Source organism: Hyperolius riggenbachi, chromosome 2 (genome assembly GCF_040937935.1).
Source record: "Hyperolius riggenbachi isolate aHypRig1 chromosome 2, aHypRig1.pri, whole genome shotgun sequence".
Taxonomy (NCBI): domain Eukaryota; kingdom Metazoa; phylum Chordata; class Amphibia; order Anura; family Hyperoliidae; genus Hyperolius; species Hyperolius riggenbachi.
In genome coordinates, this window is record NC_090647.1 from 6646384 (window position 1) to 6664967 (window position 18584).

The 18584-nt window shown below is 48.3% G+C and overlaps 2 protein-coding genes across 2 annotated transcripts in view; both read right to left on the bottom strand.

Annotated features, from left to right (window-relative positions):
- Window positions 1-9113, bottom strand: part of LOC137542163 (uromodulin-like) — a 44304-nt gene extending 35191 nt beyond the window's left edge. The window contains exon 1 of the mRNA XM_068263885.1: window positions 9092-9113. Coding sequence (XP_068119986.1) covers window positions 9092-9113 — 22 coding nt within the window. The remainder of the gene's footprint in view (window positions 1-9091) is intronic.
- Window positions 9114-9350: 237 nt separating this feature from the next.
- LOC137542172 (mucin-2-like) overlaps window positions 9351-18584 on the bottom strand; it is a 48431-nt gene continuing 39197 nt past the window's right edge. Inside the window, exons 6-7 of the mRNA XM_068263896.1 lie at window positions 13406-13560; window positions 9351-9431 (exon numbers count right to left, since the gene is read on the bottom strand). Of these exons, the coding sequence (XP_068119997.1) occupies window positions 9351-9431; window positions 13406-13560 (236 nt within the window). The remainder of the gene's footprint in view (window positions 9432-13405; window positions 13561-18584) is intronic.

Sequence of the window (18584 nt, forward strand, 5' to 3'; positions counted from 1 at the left end):
TGTAATGTGCTGCAGGAGATGTCAGTGCTATATAAATACATAATAATAATATGGTGGGACATTAGACTATGACTATGGTAGGATCAGAGTGTGAGCCCCTCTGAGGACAGTCAGTGACATGACTATGTACCCTGTAATGTGCTGCAGGAGATCTCAGTGCTATATAAATACATAATAATAATATGGCAGGACATTAGACTATGACTATGGTAGGATTAGAGTGTGAGCTCCTCTGAGGACAGTCAGTGACATGACTATGTACCCTGTAATGTGCTGCAGAAGATGTCAGTGCTATATAAATACATAATAATAATATGGCAGGACATTAGACTATGACTATGGTAGGATTAGAGTGTGAGCTCCTCTGGGGACAGTCAGTGACATGACTATGTACTCGGTAATGTGCTGCAGAAGATGTCAGTGCTATATAAATACATAATAATAATATGGTAGGACATTACACTATGACTATGGTAGGATTAGAGTGTGAGCTCCTCTGAGGACAGTCAGTGACATGGCTATGTACTCTGTAATGTGCTGCAGGAGATGTCAGTGCTATATAAATACATAATAATAATATGGTGGGACATTAGACTATGACTATGGTAGGATCAGAGTGTGAGCCCCTCTGAGGACAGTCAGTGACATGACTATGTACTCTGTAATGTGCTGCAGGAGATGTCAGTCCTATATAAATACATAATAATAATATGGTAGGACATTATACTATGACTATGGTAGGATTAGAGTGTGAGCTCCTCTGAGGACAGTCAGTGACATGACTATGTACCCTGTAATGTGCTGCAGGAGATCTCAGTGCTATATACATACATAATAATAATATGGTAGGACATTAGACTATGACTATGGTAGGATTAGAGTGTGAGCTCCTCTGAGGGCAGTCAGTGACATGACTATGCACTCTGTACAGTGATGCAGAAGATGTTGGCACTTGCCAGTATATAAATGCTAAAACTAATAATAGAGTGCAGCAGAGACTTGGGTTTATGGGCAGCAGTAGTCTGAAGCCAATGGGGTGAGGCATGAAGTAGCAGTTTGATATTGATGTTTGGAGGTAAATGGTAAAAAAAATAGTACAGAAGGGGTTAAGACTTTCCTAAAACCGGCCTGTAGGAGAAGCTGCCACTGTTATAAAGGGTGTCAGGTGTGCAGCTATACTCTCTGGACATACAAAGTGCAAGTCAATCTCCCCAGCTCACTGCCCAGTCCCCTCACTACTGTAAGCCCGGGGCACACAGAAACTCCCAGTGACTTACATCAGACAGGAATGCTCATCCATCACTATCGCTGTAGGGGAACCAAACTGGTAGATCCACAGCGTCAGTTCAGCCCTCTCTCCTGTGTGCTGCCTGATCATAGCACCCCTGCCTGAGGCAATGCACGAAAACATTTCTCTCTAGCCAATCTATTTCCTCCTGCAAAGTCTTCCCCACTGAAGTTCCCCTGGTGGGAGTGAGAGGCCATAGAAGTTTGTCACATGTTTTAGATTCCTTTACTGGTGTTTCTGTAATGTGCTCTGCAATGAGGGAGGGATGTCCAGGGCACAAGCACAGTTATTTGTGTGCTAGGCACTTTACCTGCATACATATGAAATCAGCACGGGAGACTTGGGCGCAGGATACAGCCGGTATATAGTTGATCCTGCTTCTGCACAAGTCCCGGCCGTGTTCATTACTATTCCCCCTCCAGGCCGCCATGGGCAGTGTAGAATGATATAATTCAGGTTCCAGCTTTTGCTGGAAGCCGAATTATTGTGTTTTAAAAGCAACCTCGGCTCCGTCTTCTGACAGAGCCGACGTTACTCACTGAGCGACTGTAGTCTATGGTGGCGCCGGCTGCGCCCAAATCTACCTGCGCTTAAAAGCACAGCTCCACTGTACATACCCATGTCTATCTCATCATGTCACATGTCACTTCGGGTATCCTTTAAAGTGAACCAGAGACGAAGCATCCTCATGAGAGAAAACACAACACCCTGCTCTCTGCTTCATTCTTCACTGCTCAGCCTGCTTCTTATCAGCCCTGATAAAATCCCTGACTGTCCATTCAGTGGCTTTGCTCAAGAATCATTATAGCTGAGCCATTATAGCAGAGCCACAGGGGGGCAGGCTTGGGCTTGAAAAGACACCAGAGAAGACAGACTCAGCTATAATGATTCCTGAGCAAAGCCAGACTCAGGTCTGGAACTCACTAGAGCCATTTTCTGAGCATTTAGGGAGCGATTCAAACCGCTAGCGATTTCCCTAAAAGCTCAGCTAATGTTAATGGATGGGTCAAATACCATTGGAGCGATTGGGATTACCAAATCGCAAAACTCAGGACAGGCAGCATATTTTTGCGGTTAGCAGTTAGCGTTTCTGCAATGTAAAGTATATAAACGCGGGCATAATCGCTCATCAAAACCTGCACAGAGCGATTTTGCTGGCGTTTTTTACATTACACTGTAACAAAATGAAAATTAATTGAAAGGACCAATCAGAATTAAAAACGCTAATCACTAATCGCTACACAACCGCTGGCAAATGAATTACACTTTTTAAAATCGCTCCTGAAAACGCTCCTGAAAACGCTTGCAAACCGCTCATACAGAATGCTAGCGATTGCGATTAGCGATACCGTTTTGTAGTGGGTTCCAGCCCTGAATGCTCAGGGGGGATTTTATCAGGGCTGATAATAAGCAGGCTGAACAGTAAAGGATGAAACAGAGAGCAGGGTAGGTGTTTTCTCTAATGTTCCCACTGATATATACGGTAAAATACATGAGGATGCTTCATCCCTGCTACACTTTAGGACACGGGATCCTTGGCTGAGTTCTAGGCATGCTTAGAACTTTTCTCTTTACAGGAATGGCCAAACATGCAGCGCAAACAATTCTTCTCCTGTCTAATTCTTTATGTCATATGTTCCCAATCTCAATCTTGCTCATCAGTTCGCTTCTCCTCATTTAGAGTATAGTGAGTGTTTTACTTGTTTTAGATGCAAATTGTTTTGAACTAAATATTTCTGCCGGTAGGGAAATTACTGACTGTTATCTTTTCCCTATTAATATTATCTGTATAATGGGTACAATAGGTACGTTTAGTTTGTGTAATATGCTATTTTATGCAGTTTTATATCATTGCTATCTTCATCAATAAAACTTTAAATAGTAAATATATATATATATATATAAATAATAATAATAATAATAGTATTTTTACAGTGCTTTTCTCCCTGGGGACTCGGGTATAACCTTTTTAACTACCAAACGACCGCATCACGCCAATGGGCATGAACATGGCGGCAGCCCCAGGACCACCTAACGCCAATTGGCATCAAGTCCTGGGGCTGCAGTTTCCCAGGGAACAGCCGTGCGCATGAGCGAACGTTCCCTGCCTGTTCATGGCGTGGAGTTCCGTGATTAGCCTGCTAGCTGCCGATCGCGGCTAACAGGCTGTTTGTAAATGAAAGGGGAAAGCAATCCTCTTTGTTTACATCTGTACGAGATCGGCGATCCCCGGCCTCTGATTGGCTGATGCCTATGTGAGGCAGAGAACAGGATGGATCGCCGTCCTGTTCAATTCTTCAGGCAGAGGGAAGGGAGGAAGGAGAGGGAGGGGGGTGGCACTAACCAGAGCCTCTATGAGGCAAAAAAAAAAAAAAGATGTGACAGTAGCGATTGGACCCCTCCGGCGGCATGTCCCCTTAGGGACAAAAATAGGAGGTGAGTCCAATCGCTGGGCTTCATAGCTGGGCTGTGCCGGAGGCTGAAAAGCCTGCACAGCCCAGTACAGCAAAAAAAGGCGTTAGGGGGTTTAGTACTGTAGTCTTCAAGTGGTTAAAATGTAGCTGAGACAAATAAAAGCAGAGCATTTATACTTACCTGGGGCTTCCTCCAGCCCCCTAACGCCCCAACCCCCAGTCCAATCGCTGAACCGCAATTGATGCTTCTTAGTACCAGGGAGTATCCAGTCAGCACCCGCCCAGTGGGGTGCAAAGGTGAGTATCAAACAATGGCATTGACCGGGTCTCTCAAAGGCTCAATTTTATTGTATCACAGTGAGAATGCACAATGTGGAGAGCCGGTCATTTCCATTATTTGATACTTCTTTCAGGCCGTGGGCCCCATCACCATCTCCCTGGGCCGCTTTGATCCTCCACTGACCACCCTTGTAAACTTGCTCTGTCAGCTCGTCCACATGCACGCCACCCGCAACACTTCCGTGGTCAGGAGAGCTCTGTCATCCACGTGCAGCTCAGCCACATGCACGCCACCCATCATGCTTCCGTGGCCAGGAGCGCTCTGTCAGACATGTGTAGCTCAGCACATGCACGCCACCCATCATGCTTCAGTGGCCAGGAGCGCTCTGTCAGACATGTGTAGCTCAGCACATGCACGCCACCCATCATGCTTCCGTGGCCAGGAGCGCTCTGTCAGACATGTGTAGCTCAGCACATGCACGCCACCCATCATGCTTCCGTGGCCAGGAGCGCTCTGTCAGACATGTGTAGCTCAGCACATGCACGCCACCCATCATGCTTCCGTGGCCAGGAGCGCTCTTTCAGACATGTGTAGCTCAGCACATGCACGCCACCCATCATGCTTCCGTGGCCAGGAGCGTTCTGTCAGACATGTGTAGCTCAGCACATGCACGCCACCCGCAACACTTCCGTGGTCAGGAGAGCTCTGTCAGCCACGTGCAGCTCAGCCACATGCACGCCACCCATCATGCTTCAGTGGCCAGGAGCGCTCTGTCAGACATGTGTAGCTCAGCACATGCACGCTACCCATCATGCTTCAGTGGCCAGGAGCGCTCTGTCAGACATGTGTAGCTCAGCACATGCACGCTACCCATCATGCTTCCGTGGCCAGGAGAGCTCTGTCAGCCACGTGCAGCTTAGCCACATGCACGCTACCCATCATGCTTCCATGGCCAGGAGAGCTCTGTCAGCCACGTGCAGCTTAGCCACATGCACGCCACCCATCATGCTTCTGTGGCCAGGAGCGCTCTGTCAGCCACGTGCAGCTCAGCACATGCACTCCACCCATCATGCTTCCGTGGGCAGGAGACCTCTGTCAGCCATGTGCAGCTTAGCCACATGCACACCACCCATCATGCTTCCGTGGCCAGGAGCGCTCTGTCAGACATGTGTAGCTCAGCACATGCACGCTACCCATCATGCTTCAGTGGCCAGGAGCGCTCTTTCAGACATGTGTAGCTCAGCACATGCACGCCACCCATCATGCTTCCGTGGCCAGGAGCGTTCTGTCAGACATGTGTAGCTCAGCACATGCACGCCACCCGCAACACTTCCGTGGTCAGGAGAGCTCTGTCAGCCACGTGCAGCTCAGCCACATGCACGCCACCCATCATGCTTCAGTGGCCAGGAGCGCTCTGTCAGACATGTGTAGCTCAGCACATGCACGCTACCCATCATGCTTCAGTGGCCAGGAGCGCTCTGTCAGACATGTGTAGCTCAGCACATGCACGCTACCCATCATGCTTCCGTGGCCAGGAGAGCTCTGTCAGCCACGTGCAGCTTAGCCACATGCACGCTACCCATCATGCTTCCATGGCCAGGAGAGCTCTGTCAGCCACGTGCAGCTTAGCCACATGCACGCCACCCATCATGCTTCTGTGGCCAGGAGCGCTCTGTCAGCCACGTGCAGCTCAGCAAATGCACTCCACCCATCATGCTTCCGTGGGCAGGAGACCTCTGTCAGCCATGTGCAGCTCAGTACATGCACGCCACCCATCATGCTTCCGTGGCCCGGAGCGCTCTGTCAGCCACGTGCAGCTCAGCACATGCCCCCCCCCCTACTATCATGCTTCAATGGCCAGGAGCGTTCTGTCAGCCACGTGCAGCTCAGCCACATGCACGCCAACCATCATGCTTCCGTGGCCAGGAGCGCTCTGTCAGCCACGTACAGCTCAGCACATGCACGCCACCCATCATGCTTCAGTGGCCAGGAGCGCTCTGTCAGCCATGTGCAGCTCAGCACATGCACGCTACCCATCATGCTTCCGTGGCCAGGAGCGCTCTGTCAGCCACGTGCAGCTCAGCACATGCACGCCACCCATCATGCTTCCGTGGCCATGAGCGCTCTGTCAGCCCCGTGCAGCTCAGCACATGCCCCCCCCCCCTACTATCATGCTTCAGTGGCCAGGAGCGTTCTGTCAGCCACGTGCAGCTCAGCCACATGCATGCCACCCATCATGATTCAGTGGCCAGGAGCGCTCTGTCAGCCACGTGCAGCTTAGCCACATGCACGCCACCCTTCATGCTTCCATGGCCAGGAAAGCTCTGTCAGCCACGTGCAGCTTAGCCACATGCATGCCACCCATCATGCTTCCGTGGCCAGGAGCGCCCTGTCAGCCACGTGCAGCTCAGCCACATGCACACCACCCATCATGCTTCCATGGCCAGGAGACCTCTGTCAGCCATGTGCAGCTTAGCCACATGCACACCACCCATCATGCTTCCGTGGCCAGGAGCGCTCTGTCAGACATGTGTAGCTTAGCACATGCACGCTACCCATCATGCTTCAGTGGCCAGGAGCGCTCTTTCAGACATGTGTAGCTCAGCACATGCACGCCACCCATCATGCTTCCGTGGCCAGGAGCGTTCTGTCAGACATGTGTAGCTCAGCACATGCACGCCACCCGCAACACTTCCGTGGTCAGGAGAGCTCTGTCAGCCACGTGCAGCTCAGCCACATGCACGCCACCCATCATGCTTCAGTGGCCAGGAGCGCTCTGTCAGACATGTGTAGCTCAGCACATGCACGCTACCCATCATGCTTCAGTGGCCAGGAGCGCTCTGTCAGACATGTGTAGCTCAGCACATGCACGCTACCCATCATGCTTCCGTGGCCAGGAGAGCTCTGTCAGCCATGTGCAGCTTAGCCACATGCACGCTACCCATCATGCTTCCATGGCCAGGAGAGCTCTGTCAGCCACGTGCAGCTTAGCCACATGCACGCCACCCATCATGCTTCTGTGGCCAGGAGCGCTCTGTCAGCCACGTGCAGCTCAGCACATGCACTCCACCCATCATGCTTCCGTGGGCAGGAGACCTCTGTCAGCCATGTGCAGCTCAGTACATGCACGCCACCCATCATGCTTCCGTGGCCCGGAGCGCTCTGTCAGCCACGTGCAGCTCAGCACATGCCCCCCCCCTACTATCATGCTTCAATGGCCAGGAGCGTTCTGTCAGCCACGTGCAGCTCAGCCACATGCACGCCAACCATCATGCTTCCGTGGCCAGGAGCGCTCTGTCAGCCACGTACAGCTCAGCACATGCACGCCACCCATCATGCTTCAGTGGCCAGGAGCGCTCTGTCAGCCATGTGCAGCTCAGCACATGCACGCTACCCATCATGCTTCCGTGGCCAGGAGCGCTCTGTCAGCCACGTGCAGCTCAGCACATGCCCCCCCCCCCTACTATCATGCTTCAGTGGCCAGGAGCGTTCTGTCAGCCACGTGCAGCTCAGCCACATGCATGCCACCCATCATGATTCAGTGGCCAGGAGCGCTCTGTCAGCCACGTGCAGCTTAGCCACATGCACGCCACCCTTCATGCTTCCATGGCCAGGAAAGCCCTGTCAGCCACGTGCAGCTTAGCCACATGCATGCCACCCATCATGCTTCTGTGGCCAGGAGCGCCCTGTCAGCCACGTGCAGCTCAGCCACATGCACACCACCCATCATGCTTCCATGGCCAGGAGACCTCTGTCAGCCATGTGCAGCTTAGCCACATGCACACCACCCATCATCCTTCCATGGCCAGGAGCGCTCTGTCAGACATGTGTAGCTCAGCACATGCACGCCACCCATCATGCTTCCGTGGCCAGGAGCGCTCTGTCAGCCACGTGCAGCTTAGCCACATGCACGCCACCCATCATCCTTCCGTGGCCAGGAGCGCTCTGTCAGACATGTGTAGCTCAGCACATGCACGCTACCCATCATGCTTCCGTGGCCAGGAGAGCTCTGTCAGCCACGTGCAGCTTAGCCACATGCACGCCACCCATCATGCTTCTGTGGCCAGGAGCGCTCTGTCAGCCACGTGCAGCTTAGCCACATGCACGCCACCCATCATGCTTCTGTGGCCAGGAGAGCTCTGTCAGCCACATGCAGCTCAGCCTCATGCACACCACCCATCATGCTTCTGTGGCCAGGAGAGCTCTGTCAGCCACGTGCAGCTCAGCCTCATGCACGCCACCTATTACGCTTCCATGGCCAAGAGTGTTCTGTGTTTGTGCAGTAGTGCATATGCGTGTCTGAGCATGTCTGGAAAAGTTTACCGGGATGGACAGCGGAGGGTCGGAGCGGCCCGGGAGGTGGCGGGGGAGCCTACAGCCTGAAGGGGGCTGAAGGAAGCTCCAGGTAGCTATCAATGCTTTGCTTTAATTCATCTCAGGTTTCCCTTAACCTTCCTGGCGGTAAGCCCGAGCTGAGCTCGGGCTATGCCGCGCAGGTGGATATCTCAGCCCCTGGTGGGGCGATTTGCACCATTCAAAGTGCTGTGCGTGCAGCTAGCACTTTGCTAGCCATGCGCACAGATTGATCGCCACCGCTTTGTGGGGATCGCCCGCATGCAGCGGCGGAAGAGGGGCCCCCGCCGCCAGAGCCCTGCGCTACCCCGACCAATGAGTTCCAGGCAGCGCTATGGGCTGGATCGGAGGCGTCTGACGTCAGGACGTCGGCTGATGTCCATGACGTCATTCCGATCATCGCCATGGCGACAGGAGAAGCCAATAAGGGGAACGCGTTATATACGCGTTCCCCTGTTTGCTATTGATGCCAGCGACGATCGCACTAGAGGGACACATGCGCCCTCTAGTGGTGTTTCATGTAGCTACAACTCTGGTAGCTTTACATGAAACCAACAAAAATTTAAAAAAAAATGGATTTCTGCCTATTTGGCAGAAAAAAATTAACCGCCAGGAGAGTTAAAGAGTACCTATTATTAAGAAATATATTAATTACATATACCTTTTCAACAAATGATCAGTTGTAGCATCCTAATTTTGTAACAGATGTACTTAAAGAGAACCTGTGATTAAGACATAGGGTGTATCTGTACTTACCTAAGTCTTCCTCCAGCACCATGAGGTGCGGGACTCGCTCGCCGTCCTCTCCGGCTGCTCCGTTGTCTTCCCATCATCCCCGGTAATCTGTCCAGTGGCGGCAAGTCGTGGGCTTCTGCGAATGCATGGCGCAGCCACGTGCACCGCTCCCACCACGCTGACATGCATGGGAGCATTATGAGCCTGCACAGAGCTCTCCCAGACACGGGAGCGCGACGGGAGCGCACACAGCTGAGCCGCGCATGCGCAGAAGAGTTCATCAGTCCAGATTCCTGGAGCTGATTAGAAGATAACGGAATGGCTGAAGAGGACGGTGCGGGAGCCCTCGGACCTCATAGGGCTGGAGGAAGACCCAGGTAGGTAAAAATATACCCTATTTCTTTATCTCAGGTTCTCTTTAAGTATTATCTGTTGCAAGCATGGCAAGTTACAACTGATAATTTATTGAAAAGGTACATAATCCACAATTTCTAATGTACAAGTTGACCAGCAGTCCCAGGATACAGGCCTCTGAGGCACCAGGAAATACTGTATGTTGGGGAGGTTAGGGTTAGGTATAATGAAGGGGTTAAGGTTGGGGTTTAGGGTTAGGTATGGTGAAGGGGTTAATATTGGGGGGTTAGAGTTAGGTATGAGGAAGGGGTTAACCACTTGAGCCTATCTGGACAAATAAGTTCATCCAGATAGGCTGTGCTGCTGTGGCCGCCTGAGGCGCGCGAGCTCCCGCGGCCTGCCGTTAGCCCACAGATCAATGAATGGGATTATTCTTCCCATTCATCAATCTAAGTCCCCCGCAGAAAAACTGATGCCTTCTTATCAGAGGCCGCAGTCTTTCTGCATAAAAAAAAAGTTTCCCTTCTTCATGCTAGTTCCAGGAAGCGAGATCGATCGCTTCCTGGACTTTTTGACTGTGGCCATCTTGTGGCCAAATAGTAAAACTACACCCACATACATTTTTTTATTAAATAAATATATTATTTTACATTTAAAATTAGCTGTTTACCTCCCACACCAAAAATTACCCAAATAAATTAATTAAAAAAAATATACTATTAACCAGCTGAGCGGTCTGGACGAGCTCAGCTCGTCCAACACCGCCAGCGGCTGCCGCTCAGGCCCTGCTGGGCCGATTTTAATGAAATAAAAAGCAGCACACGCAGCCGGCACTTTGCCAGCCGCGTGTGCTGCCTGATCGCCGCCGCTCTGCGGCGATTCGCCGCGAGCAGCGGCGAAAGAGGGCCCCCCCAGCCGCCTGAGCCCAGCGTAGCCGGAACAAAAAGTTCCGGCCAGCGCTAAGGGCTGGATCGGAGGCGGCTGACGTCAGGACGTCGGCTGACGTCGATGACGTCACTCCGCTCGTCGCTATGGCGACGATATAAGCAAAACAAGGAAGGCCGCTCATTGCGGCCTTCCTTGTTTATTCTGGGCGCCGGAGGCGATCGGAAGATCGCCTCCGGAGCGCCCTCTAGTGGGCTTTCATGCAGCCAACTTTCAGTTGGCTGCATGAAATAGTTTTTTTTTTATTTAAAAAAAACCCTCCCGCAGCCACCCTGGCGATTTAATCAGAACGCCAGGGTGGTTAAAAAAAACCAAAACGCATAAATAGTTACCTAAGGGTCTGAACTTTTTAAATATGCTTGTCAAATGAGTATATTAACCTCCTTGCCGGTTTTCCCGACCTGAGCTCGGGGTAGAAAAAATAAGCTATTAGCGGTGATCCCGAGCTCAGGTCGGGGTAGGCATTGCAGAGCTTTACCTGTAGTTTTGGAGTCCCACGTGCGATCTCGCTGCGCAGCGGGACTCCAGCCTCTCTCCCCGGCAGTGTGGGGTCTTTCCCTGGCCGCCGGGTTCCCCCATGTCCCCGCTTTTCTTCTGGGGACCCGGCAGCCAGTTGGAGCAGCGCAGCCGTGGTGGCAGCAGCAGAGCGGTGGTGGCAGCGTGACGTCATCGGGGGCGGGGCTAATATTGAAAACAAACTTCTCTATATTAGAGAAATATAGAGAAGTTTGTTTATATGTATATTAGCGCCATCTTGTGGGCAAAGAGAAAACTGCAGCACAGGAGCCCAGGAAGGTACTTTTTTTTTTTTTTTTTGCTGCAGATCTCCCTGCCAGAATGATTTTTTTCAGGTTTTAGGGTCTGAAAGAGTGGAAAAAAATTGCACCGCTTTTAGACCCTAAAATCTGGAAAGAATCAGACCGCCAAGGAGGTTAATATATTTTTTTTTTTAATTGTAGGCTTGTAAATAGTGATGATGGACGCAAATTAAAAAAATGCACCTTTATTTCCAAATAAAATATTGGTGCCATAGATTGTGATAGGGACATAATTTAAATGGTGTAATAAGCGGGACAAATGGGCAAACAAAATACATGGGTTTTAACCACTTGAGGACTGCAGTGCTAAACCCCCCTAATGACCAGGCCATTTTTACAATACAGGGCTGTGCAGCTTGGTCAGCGTGCTGCACAGCCCTGCAACTCGGCATACAAATAGGACACTATGTTGGAGGTGTCTGATCGCTGCTGTGACCTTTTTTTTTTCAGCCTATGAGGGGCCACACCGATCGAGCCCCTCTGAGGGACAGCCCAGTGTCCCGCTTACAGCACTGCAGGAGATAGCAGTGCTGTACAAATGTAAACAAAGGGGAATTCTTCCCCTGTCTGCTAGCCACGGAGCTCCGTGAACCGGCAGGTTACGATCGCGCATGCGTGCACGCGTTCCCTGCCAAACTGCAGCTCCAGGACTTGATGCCAGTTGGCGTTAGGCGGTCCTGGGGCTGCTGTCACGGTCATGCCCATCGGCATGACGCAGTCGTTAGGTAGTTATTTACAGTAGCATGTATTAATTTCAAAGTATAATGGCCACAACTGAGAAATAATGAATTTTTTTCATCTCTTTCTTAATTTTCCTGCTAAAATGGATTTAGAATAAAATAATTCTTAGCAAAATGTACCACCCAAAGAAAGCCTAAATGGTGGTGGAAAAAAACAAGATATAGATCATTTCAGTGTGATAAGTAGTGATAAAGTTATTGGTGAATGAATGGGAGGTGAAAGTTGCTCGGATGCATAAAGTTAACAACACTGTAGGATGAAGTGGTTAATGTTAGGAGAGGTTGGGGTTAGGTATGATAAAGGGGTTAAGGTTGGGGGTTAGGGTTAGGTTTGATAAAGGGGTTAATGTTGGGGAGGTTAGAGTTAGGTATGAGGAAGCGGTTAATGTTGGGGGGGGGGGGGTAGAGTTAGCTATTAGGAAGGGGTTATTGTTGGGGAGGTTAGGGTTAGGTATGAGGAAGGGGTTAATGTTGGAGGGGGGGTTAGGGTTAGGTATGAGGAAGGGGTTAGTGTTAGGGAGGTTAGGGTTAGGTATGATGAAGGGGTTAAGGTTGGGGGGTTAGGGTTAGGTATGATAAAGGGGTTAATGTTGGGGAGGTTAGAGTTAGGTATGAGGAAGCGGTTAATGTTGGGGGGGGGGGGTTAGGGTTAGGTATGAGGAAGGGGTTAGTGTTGGGGAGGTTAGGGTTTGGTATGAGGAAGGGGTTAGTGTTGGGGAGGTTAGGGTTAGGTATGACAAAGGGGTTAAAGAGAAACTCAGCGCTGCGTAATTTGTTGGCGCTTTATAAATACAATTAATAAATAGATAAAAAAATATATAATAAATAAACTCCGACCAAGAATTGAACTTTATCCCAATCAGTAGCGGATACCCCCTTTTACATGAGAAATCTATTCCTTTTCACAAACAGACCATCAGGGGGCGCTGTATGGCTGATATTGTGGTGAAACCCCTCCCACAAGAAACTCTGAGGACCGTGGTACTCCTGGCAGTTTCCTGTCTGTGAACCTTGCTGCATTGTGGGGAATAGCTGTTTATAGCTGTTTCCAACTGCAAAAAAGCATGCAGCAGCTACATCACCTGTCAGCAGTAAAAATGTCACCATGTGATAAATGTCAGAATGTAATTCAGGGATTTAAAAGATTTTACAATGGGCAAACACTGACTAAATCATCTATACATAATTATTGTAAAAATGAAGCACTTTTTTTTATTATATTCTTTTCATGGGTGTTCCTCTTTAAGAAGGGGGGGGGGGGGCTATGGTCAGGCACCAGGAAACACACGGAAGGGGAATATTTAAGAGTAGCCAATGAATGGGGGGGAGCACAGACAGAAGTTTTATGGCAAAGCTAGTAGTAGAATATTGGTAACGTCTAATTACTGTCATTCTGTCAGCCTCATTGGAAGCACACTGACACACATGGCACCCTAAGAAATGCCTTCACACTGCATATATGAGGGAACCCACAGTACAGGTTCCTGGATCACATGATGAATGGTGACCAATCCTTGTCTCTGGCAGTCATGTGACATCTGAAAGAAGCCACCATGTCTGTCTGTCAGCCACAGATCTTCACAGGGACGGTCTACAGAAGATGACGGAGTGACATACTTACATGACGTGAAAACTGGAAGAGAGGAAACAGAAAAAAAAGAAAAAATGATTAGTTTACTTTTAGCAGAAATGTGTCTATATTTTCTGTCACTCCCACCCTCATCACCATCAGCCCTCCCTCTAATTGTGTGTACAAGCCAACACTTATTATAGGCTTCCATAAAAGAAGCAAGAGGAGAGAGCCCCACCCCCTCCCTGCAGAGCTGCTCATCTCATCAGAAATGGGAAGTACAAATGCCTGGAGATGATCACAGTCTGCTAACTACCTTTACAGCCCACCCCTGCAGAGCTGCTCATCAGAAATGGGAAGTACAAATGCCAGGTGATGATCGCAGTCTGCTAATTACCATTACACCCCGCCCCTGCAGAGCTGCTCATCAGAAATGGGAAGTACAGAGGACTGGTGATGATCGCAGTCTGCTAATTACCATTACACCCCACCCCTGCAGAGCTGCTCATCAGAAATGGGAAGTACAAATGCCAGGTGATGATGGTAATATGCTAATTACCATTACAGCCCACCCCTGCAGAGCTGCTCATCAGAAATGGGAAGTACAAATGCCTGGTGATTATCACAGTCTGCTAACTACCATTACAGCCCACTCCTGCAGAGCTGCTCATCAGAAATGGGAAGTACAAATGCCTGGTGATGATGGTAATCTGCTAGATACCATTACAGCCCACCCCTGCAGAGCTGCTCATCAGAAATGGAAAGTACAAATGCCTGGTGATGACTGCAGTCTGCTAATTACCATTACAGCCCACCCCTGCAGAGCTGCTCATCAGAAATGGGAAGTACAAATGCCAGGTGATGATGGTAATATGCTAATTACCATTACAGCCCACCCCTGCAGAGCTGCTCATCAGAAATTGGAAGTACAAATGCCTGGTGATGATCGCAGTCTGCTAATTACCATTACACCCACCCCTGCAGAGCTGCTCATCAGAAATGGGAAGTACAGAGGACTAGTGATGATCACAGTCTGCTAACTACCATTACTACCATTACAGCCCACCCCTGCAGAGCTGCTCATCAGAAATGGGAAGTACAAATGCCTAGTGATGATCACAGCCTGCTAATTACCATTACAGCCCACCCCTGCAGAGCTGCTCATCAGAAATGGGAAGTACAAATGCCTGGTGATGATCACAGTCTGCTAATTACAATTACAGCCCACCCCTGCAGAGCTGCTCATCAGAAATGGGAAGTACAAATGCCTGGTGATGATCGCAGTCTGCTAATTACCATTACACCCACCCCTGCAGAGCTGCTCACCAGAAATGGGAAGTACAGAGGACTGGTGATGATCGCAGTCTGCTAATTACCATTACTTGAAATTTTGCATACATTGTCACAATTACAGCCATATATAATTACAATTTGGAAATTCAATTGAATTTGTGTAAATCCATTCATAATTTTGTGTTATTTGCACAATCTTCATGACAAATTTACCGGTTAATGGCAGAGCCCCTATGCATGCTATTATAACCAACATTTCTATGTATATTAAGGGGAAAAGTGGGAAAAAGTCAACAATTTTTCAACCACTTAGTGACAATCTGGACAAATATATGCATCCAGCGGTGCTGCGGCGGGTGCACGCTTGCAGTGGTCAGGTATGCGCTTGTTCCTCACCGCTATTACAGGGGATCGATTGCAGAAGGGGAACTAGTGTTCCCCGAGGCGAATGATCCCCTGTGAATGAATCAACATGCTTCCACGAGGCATTTCGATTCATAAAAACGGAACGTCACAAAATGTAAAAAAAAAAAAACGATTGAGCACTTCCTGATAACTAGCAGGAGGGAAGCAGGAAAAAAGGGCGCATAGGGCTAATGGACAAAAAGGGTGCTGGCATAGACTGCAATGCAAAATATCGGCAATTGGGCACCCAACAGGAAATTTGGGCGCCCGAGAAATATCCGTTGCAGGGATCGTGTTAAGAAATGTTTTCGTTTACAGAATAAGGTTTATTACAAATATCATTTACAAATTCGTTTTGATTTTGTGTTTTACTTATTTTTTCATTTTTACATTTCGCTTTCAGGACTGTAACAAGTAAATTATCGTTTACACTTATTTTATCATTCTAAAATTCGTTTTCAGACGTATAATGCTTAAATATCGTTTTCAACCTTATTCTATTAGAAATACGTCGCTTTTCGTATTAAAGTGGATCCGAGATGAACTTTTACACATTGCATAATTGTGTTCCTTTCCTATTGTTTATAGGGCATTCCTCAAGCCAAATACGTTTTTGTTTTGTTTTATTACCCTAATTTCCTATAAACTAAACAAGCCACACCCACAGCTTCTCCAGAGTGCCTTGGCGCTTGCAAGGGATTGTGGGATTTCAGTCTGGGCAGGTGAAAAAGGTGTTACTAGCTATAAATTTCAGAGGCAGAGTTTTCACAATCTGAGAGCTGCAGTGCAGATACAGATCAGTTGCCTGTGTAATGGAGGAGATAAGAGTGGAGTTTTCACAGAATATGCAGATTAGCATGCCTAGATACAGATAAGCTTGCCTGTGTGTGTCATTGTGTAATAGTGACAAGCAGAAAACATGTCTGCTCCCATTGTATCACAGGAAAAAATATTAATATACTGTTGAAGCTGTTTGAAGATAGATTTGCTGTGTAAACTATCTAAACTTTAGATAAGATATAATGACAAGTCACTTGTTATATTTAGTTTTTCATCTCGGATCCGCTTTAACTTTGTTTTTTAGACTTGTAATGCGTCGATTATAGTTTACAGATTTATTATCTTACTAATATATCGCTTTTAATATTACTGTTATTTTAACCACTTCAGGATTCTGCGTACGCTTAAGTACGCCCCTGAATCCTGAAGTGGATTCCATGGCCGTTCCATGTCAGTTCACGGAGGGTGTCTCCGTGAACACCCTGCGAGCCGCCGATCGCGGCTCGCAGGGTAAATGTAAACACGCGGGGAAGATCTGATAGGCTAAAGCCTATTCGTCCTGCGCCGCTCACAGGGGGAGGGAAAGGGAGGGAAGGGGAAGGAGGCCTGGAAGCGCTGCGGAGGGGGGCTTTGAAGAGCCCCCCCGCAAGCGCAAGCAGCCGGCGGCGATCAGACCCCCCCAGCAGGACATCCCCCTAGTGGGGAAAAAAGGGGGGGAGTCTGATCGCCCTGGCTGCTATCTGATCGGTGCTGCGGGCTGGAGAGCCCACGCAGCACCGATCAGAAAAATACCCCCTGGCACAGAAGTGATTACGATTCTTAATTTGTACATGATTTTAAGGCTATTTATTCTATTACAAATTTATAAATTATTCTATTCATGTTATTTATAGTGAAGTATTTTAAGGATATAAATATATTATTGTTTATATGTGTGTAAGGGTGATTGTGCAGTGGGGATGGTTAGGGTTAGGCACCACCAGGGGGATAGTTAGGGTTAGGCACCACCAGGGAAGTGATTAGGTTTAAGCACCACCAGGTTAGTGGTTAGGGTTAGGCACCACCAGGGGAGATTTAGGGTTAGGCACCACCAGGGAGGTCTTACGGTTAGGCACCACCAGGGGGTCTTAGGGTTAGGCACTACCAGTGGTTGGTTAGGATTAGGCACCACCAGGGGGTGGTTAGGGTTAGGCACCACCAGGGGGGTCTTAGTGTTAGGAACCATCAGAGGGGTCTTGGGTTAGGCACCGCCAGGGGGTTGGTTAGGGTTAGGCACCACCAGGGGGGTTAGGGTTAGGCACTACCTGGGGGTTGGTTAGGGTTAGGCACCACCAGGGGGGTCTAGGGGTTAGGGATAGGTACAGGGAGGGTTCTGTGTGAGTGTAGGGTTCGGTATAGTTACAGTACAATATTTGTAATACATAAAATTTGATAAAAATGTATATTTCCACAGAGGGGGTCTAGGGATAGGGATAGGGAGAGATCTGTGTGAGCCTACAGTTAGGTACAATTGCAGTAAAATACCTGTAAAATCTACTATTGTATTACTATGCTTAACCACTTTAACACCAGCGGTGCGGATATCTCTGTCCATTTTTCCATCCTTTTACCACCAGGGACAGAGATATCTGCACCTCCCGCTCGCTCCTGCTGCTGTCCGCGCTCCCGCTCGCACTTCTGTGCTCGTGCACGCCGCTGGCCGCTCACCCGGAGATCAATGAATGGGAAAAAACATTCCCGTTTGTTGATCTAAGCCCCCCGCAATGATCGGCTGCTTCTATGAGAAGCAGCGATCATTGTGAAAAAAAGAAAACAGTTTTCCAGCCTCATAACACTGCCTGCAAGCAGGTTGCATAAACAAAAAGTTACTGTGGCCATCTTGTGGCCAAATAGTAAAACTACACCCTGAAGCATTTTTCATATACAAATACATTAGTTTTACACTAAAAGTTAACTCAATACCTCCTACACTGCCCCATTTTTTTTTTTAAATTAAAAAAAAAATTACAATTAAAAAAATACATAAATAGTTACCTTAGGGACTGAACTTTTAAAATATTTATGTCAAGAGGGTATAACACTGTTACTTTATAAACGATGGGCTTGTAATTAGGGATAGATGCAAAACTGAAAAAAATGCACCTTTATTTCCAAATAAAATATTGGCGCCAAACATTGTGATAGGAACATAATTTAAACGGTTTTATAATCGGGACAAATGGGCAAATAAATTTAATGGGTTTTAATTACAGTAGCATGCATTATTTAAAAACTATAATGGCCGAAAACTGAAAAATAATGAATTTTTCCCCACATTTTTTCCTATTTTCCCATTAAAACATATTTAGAATAAAATAATTCTTGGCATAATGTCCCACCTAAAGAAAGCCTAATTGGTGGCGAAAAAAAAACAAGATATAGTTCATTTCATTGTGAAAAGTAATGATAAAGTTATAGATGAATGAATGGAAGGAGCGCTGAAAGGTGAAAATTGCTCTGGTGCTCAAGGGGTAAAACCCCTCAGTTGTGAAGTGGTTAATACAAGTGTAAATATTGTTTTTTTGTTATAGACACTATTTGATGTTTTATTTCCGATTTCGTTTTTTGTT